Source organism: Amblyomma americanum, chromosome 4 (genome assembly GCF_052857255.1).
Source record: "Amblyomma americanum isolate KBUSLIRL-KWMA chromosome 4, ASM5285725v1, whole genome shotgun sequence".
NCBI lineage: Eukaryota > Metazoa > Arthropoda > Arachnida > Ixodida > Ixodidae > Amblyomma > Amblyomma americanum.
The window spans coordinates 38,069,528-38,075,159 of record NC_135500.1 but is presented as its reverse complement, the minus strand read 5'-3'; the positions used below and the strand labels follow the sequence as shown (position 1 = coordinate 38,075,159).

General features: G+C 48.2%; 1 protein-coding gene across 1 annotated transcript; it reads right to left on the bottom strand.

The window, feature by feature from the left end:
* Nucleotides 1-540: 540 nt before the first annotated feature.
* Nucleotides 541-2,056, bottom strand: LOC144130074 (uncharacterized). Its single transcript, XM_077664098.1, has one exon. It carries the CDS (start codon nucleotides 1,945-1,947, stop codon nucleotides 844-846), a length of 1,104 nt encoding a protein of 367 aa, XP_077520224.1. The 5' UTR covers nucleotides 1,948-2,056; the 3' UTR covers nucleotides 541-843.
* Between the last annotated feature and the right edge of the window lie 3,576 nt (nucleotides 2,057-5,632).

The window sequence follows — 5,632 nt, the reverse complement described above, 5'->3', positions numbered from 1 at the left end:
TAGGAGATTCCTTGGAGAAAGTGGTGTTTAATGAGGAATCCTTTGTTACGAAGGCTCTCGAAGGTGAAGCCTTTGTGACGATAACTTTTCCCTGGGTGGAAGTTATCTCATTCCGAGATGGTTGCAGTGCCGTAATCAGCACAGAAAACAGGTTATATCGGACCTGTTTACCACACGAAAAGAACTCATCGCTATTCTTCCACTAGAGCTAACGCTCTAACTACTCAAATATAAGATGCCCGAAAGATTTCACCAAAGTTATTTTTATTGGAAGCGTTTGGCACAGCTGCACAACTTTAAGTGAGAAAAGGTAGATTATTCTGGTCAGGATAACTTACAACAGCGTGTTATAGTATTGACGTATGAAGCTTCGTATCTTTAAATGTGCGCAAATTATCAAACGGACCATAAGCTCTCTACACACTATGTCGGAGCTTTTAAAGGCAATTATGTTGTCTCAGGCTTAAAAAATTTGAAGCGTGGAAGTTTTATTATTGAACGCAACTCAACTTGAGCTTTTCGCGGTCCCGAGTTCACATCGGAGACGCAAAACAAAAATTTAAGGGGAAGCGAGAATTTCTAAACGCCCGAATGTGCATAGCCTAAAGATCGCATCGTCAGTATCTGCTTACTTCCGTGACAAAAGCGAAATTTCTGGCATTGATAAACGGCTGTAAGAGACAATGAGCGTAGATAGTTCGTTGAGTGCGGTTGTCCGTTGTGAGAGGTGATCACAGGCAAGTTCAGTGTTGTGCTCTATTTTTCCCTTTTTGGAGTTAACAGTAGCGCATCTACAGAGAGAATTCGCACGTCCTCGCCTGGCCAACCATCTCTGGTGTGCGGTTAGTTGCCGTCGCTGCGGGCTGTTTTCGACGGCATCTTTTTGCGCTGTAGTTCGTCCTTGTCCACTCGGGTCGGACTTCCACCGGCAGGAGAAATTTCGCGTTTCGGTTCATTTGGTGTAATGATGTCTCTTTGAACGCCTACTGTGTCGAACTGTATGGGCTCTGCGAGGATCCTTTGCACAAGCTCTCGATGCTGGCGCTCTTCTTGTATGAACTTGTTCTTGAGGTTCAAGCGGCTACGCTTGGGGAAGGCAGTCGTCATGAGAGTGAAGTCTGTGCCGTAGACGCTCAGTGCTCGATAGAACCCTGCGGTCTGCTCGGCATTCCAGCGTCGCTCCTTTGGAGCCTGCTTGTGGAATGGGGAGCAGCCCGCGCTGCCGCCACCCGTATTCTCAACGGCAGTGGTGCTGGTTGAGTCCGTGCTGCAGACTATCGGGCTCCACATGCCGAGAGTGGTCTCGTCATTGGCGTCGAAGGGAATTCCTGGCTCCGCCCTCTTGTCCGCTATGGTGGGTTCTGGAATACCTTCTTTGCCTCCAGAAGAGCGTTCGTGTCGCTGCGACATGTTTCTTTCTTCACACCGTGGTCCTGCTGTATTATTCTGGGACATAGGCTGTCCGGGTGGATTGTAGTAGATGAAGTCTACCATGGACATCTTGCTACATCTTGCTGCCGGCTTGCCAGGTTTCAGATGGAAGGCGTTCCACGTCTGATTCTGCGGACAACCTGTTTGCGGCTCAGCAGATGGAATAAACCGCTGAGTAGGTGGTGCTGAAGACTCCACCGTCTGGTGGTTGTCCAGCTCGTAAATCACGGCACTGAGCGCAGGGCTTTTGCCGAGCCTGCCCCCTGAAGATGGTGCCCCTGTCACGTTTGCTCCGGCGATAGGGGAATACGTCAGCTGCTCAGCACTCGGCTTATGAACGCACGTCACCTGCGGTAGTTCCACGGCTTTTGAGACCTGGCGAAGTGCTGAAGCACTGGCTACGGAAACGCCAGCAGCAGCTTTCCCTGCTCCTTGTGGCTTCCGTGGCGCAGCGGTACCGTCGCTCTCACGGCTTACGCATGGCTTGGCCACGAGGCGTGGCCTCCTCGTTTCCATCACTGTCGCTTCCCAGGGCGAAGTCTCGACAGCTAGCCTGTCAGTGGTGCCGCCGTTGCTGTTCCTGGCCTCAACAGTGGAACGCCCGATGACCGTGACTACGCTTCGTCTTTCAGCAAGCCGGCGCGTGCCTCTGCCTGTGCGCGAAAGGATAAATATAGTAATAATTTGTTTACTTTCCTTGCCTGCAAGAAAAGGAAAGTAGTTTCCGCAAAAAAACAACAGATGTTTCGTTGAAAATTAGTAGGTGTCCATCATGAAGTTGCCGGCAACTTCATGATGGACACCTTCCGTGAGGAAAGGAAGGAAGGTGAAGGTGAAAGAAGACAGAGAGAAATAGGTGCCGCAGTGGAGGCGTTCGGTATTATTCCGACCATCCGGCATCGAATACGACGAGCAAGATCCAGCCAATGGGCATCTATTTATTTTATTTATTTAAAACACTGCAGTCACTGAAGACGACGCAGGAGGGAAATACAGCCCAAAATGAATGCAATTCAGCGCCACCATGAACAAGCAAGAAAAGGGATAAAACGGACAGCAATGCACTACAAACACAAGATATACAGCTTGTTCAAAATTAGACTTTACTGCCTTTTTTAAATGTGAAACACCGCACGCTAATGCCACTTTTGCAAGTTGGTAATGCGGCCAGGCGGACAAAAATTGGGATAATAATTGTCGCCGTAATTTTTGTAATAAACTAAATTTCATTAATTACCTTTTTATTGGCTGAAGCTAGTGCGAATGTTTATACTGAGAACTTGGAAGCAGTTGCTTTTGATGGCTATTCCATTTTGTACAATTTTAGAAACGCGTCTGTGTCCTAACGTGCCCACTTCTAAAATTTGGTCCCAGTCCGTCTAATTACGCATGCGACCCGCAAGGGCACCTTGAGTCTCAAGGTGATGGTGCTTGGCGCCACCACGGACCCTTAGCCCCCACACCGAAGCTGTCATCCGCACCGTGGCGATAGGTTGTCCGGTGAAGGGTAGAAACCAAGAACGGTGGCGGTCGGGCCATGATCAAGCCCCGGCCGACGGGCTCCCTGTCTGTTTACCAGGCGGGATGCTCCGGGACCTTCCTGTGAATAACACGGTGAACCACAGGCGACATTTAGGAACCGTCGGTATATCCATAGCGCATGAGTAGCTCTTCTTCAAAAAAGCCTAATCGGTCAATGAAAAGGAGCCGCACCGATGAAACATTCACCAGTACTCGACCTGACGTTCACCACTTTCCTCACTTCTTAGTGATACACACCCTGATAAATAATGACCTCGTTGCAGCGATATCTGTTTTCGTTATCACTCGAACCCTTGAGAAACTGATTGAGAAAAAGTACAAAGAAAAGAAACTCTCATCTGGTGACCTTCTTATTGAAGTGTCCCAGAAAGACCACTCTGACATCCTGCTGACGCAAAACCAGTTTGCTCGCCTCCTGGTGACCATCACTTCCCACCGGAACCTAAACACTATGCAAGCTAGGTGTCATATCAGAACGTGATCTGTTCAAAGAAACAGAAGCTGACCTCCTGGAAGGTTTCCGAGACCAAAGTTTCATTGCCCTTCGTCCCATCACTATCAGGCGGAAAGATGAAGAGGTGGTGACACCCCATATCGTCTAGACTTTTGAACGGTCCCGTCTTTCAGACGCTGTAAATGCAGAGTTCATCCATTGCAAAGTACGTCCATATATCCCCGACCCGAGATGTTCCAACTGACAAAAGTACGGACACGGATCAAAAAAGGGCTGCGGAAAACTCACATGTGCGAAGTGCGGTGCCCATGAGCACCCAACCAACAACTGCAGTGCCGCTCAAGTACAGTGTTTAAACTGCCACGGGCCACATGCCGCCTACTCAAGATCATGCCAGAAATTTGAAAACGAGAAAAAGTAATTCACCTGACAGTAACAGAAAGCATCACATTCTCGGAAGCCCGGAAGAAGCTCTCGCTTCTTTCCGAAAGATCCTACGCTGACGCAGCACGCCCAGCGGCCGGGCGGCGTCTCGTCTCAGTGGGCATGCATTTCAGCATCGCTGATGTGCGTCCACTACGGCCCCTCACCAAGCAGCCTCCGTATGCATTAGACTTCCATGTCCCAGAGGTCAACTTTTCGCAGACCTCTGGGAAAACACAGACAAATGAGAAAGAGTCTCTCCCTCTTGAAAATTCCACGTCTGCTTCCGCGTCTCCACCGGAAGCAATTATGGGCATGACACCGAAACCCTCAGCTTCGGAGGTGCTGAGGGAGGCCCCCATAGAAAGGCGGTCTTTTAGATCGCCTTAAACCGAAAAGACGTCCGCCGGTCAAGCCGCCTGATAAATGCGGCGACATCTAAATAACTCCCATTTATCTTCGCTTCCTCACCAAGAACTATGGCTTTAGAGAGAATTATCCAATATAACTGTCGAGGTCTACTTAAGAACCTGGATGACATATATGAAATACTCGCGGAATATCAACCAAGCATACTTTGCCTACAAGAAACGCACTTAAACACAACACACACAAACTTTCTAAAGACGTACACAGTATACCGGAAGGACAGGCAAGGCAGTGTGCACTTATCAGGTGGCGTTGCTATTGTGGTGCACAATTCAATTCCCTCGCAAGGTCTTCCACTGGCGACTGATTTAAAAGCAGTGGCAATACGAGCCCTAACATTTGGCAGAGTGGATTGGTGTATAGTTTATGGGGGTTTAACGTCCCAAAGCAACTCAGGCTATGAAAGACGCCGCAGTGAAGGGCTCAGGAAATTTCGACCACCTGGGGTACTTTAACGTGCACTGACATCGCACAGTACACGGGCCTCTAGAATTTCGCCTTCATCGAAATTCGTCCGCCATGGCCGGGATCGAACCCGCGTCTTTCGGGCCAGATGCCGACCGCCATAATCACTCAGCCACCGCGGTGGCCTTTTGGCAGAGTAATAACCATATGTTCTCTATATATCACACCAGATCATCGGCTGTCGACTGATCAACTCGAAAAACTCATTGTTAAGCTTCCCGAACCATTCCGGTTGGATGGTGATTTTAACGCTCACCACCCATTATGGGGAGGTACCAGAACAGATTCTCGAGGAGCGCTAATCGCAAAATTCCTGTTGTCATCTGGCTTATGAATATTCAATAGAAAAGAACCAACATACGTTAATTAAACACACAGCTTATACACAGTGATAGACCTTGCTATTAGCTCTCCATTGCTCTTGGCACCTACTGAGTGGGCTGTTATTGAAAATCTGTATGGAAGTGATCACTTTCCCATTTCTTTAAAATATACAGAAAATATCAACCCGAGGGTAAAAACCCTAGGAAGTTTAAACAACAGATTGCTGATTGGAAGATGTTCCGGCAACTATCAGCATTGCCCTGTTCATCAATTACAGAACTAGGTATAGATCAATCTCAATTCCTGATCACACTGCACATAATAGACGCTGCACAGAAATTCATCCCACAGACATCAGGTAAAACAGAAAACAAACGAGGACCATGGTGGAATGCGCAGTGCAAAAAAGCTTGTCAGGACCAATATAATGCATAGTAAAAAATCCGCCGTTATCCTACAATTCACAGCTTGATAAACTTTAGGCGAGCTAAAACAAACGGCAGGCGTACTTGCCGTATATCCAAATGGGAAAGTTGGCAATCGTTTCTCTGCTCTGTAAATTCT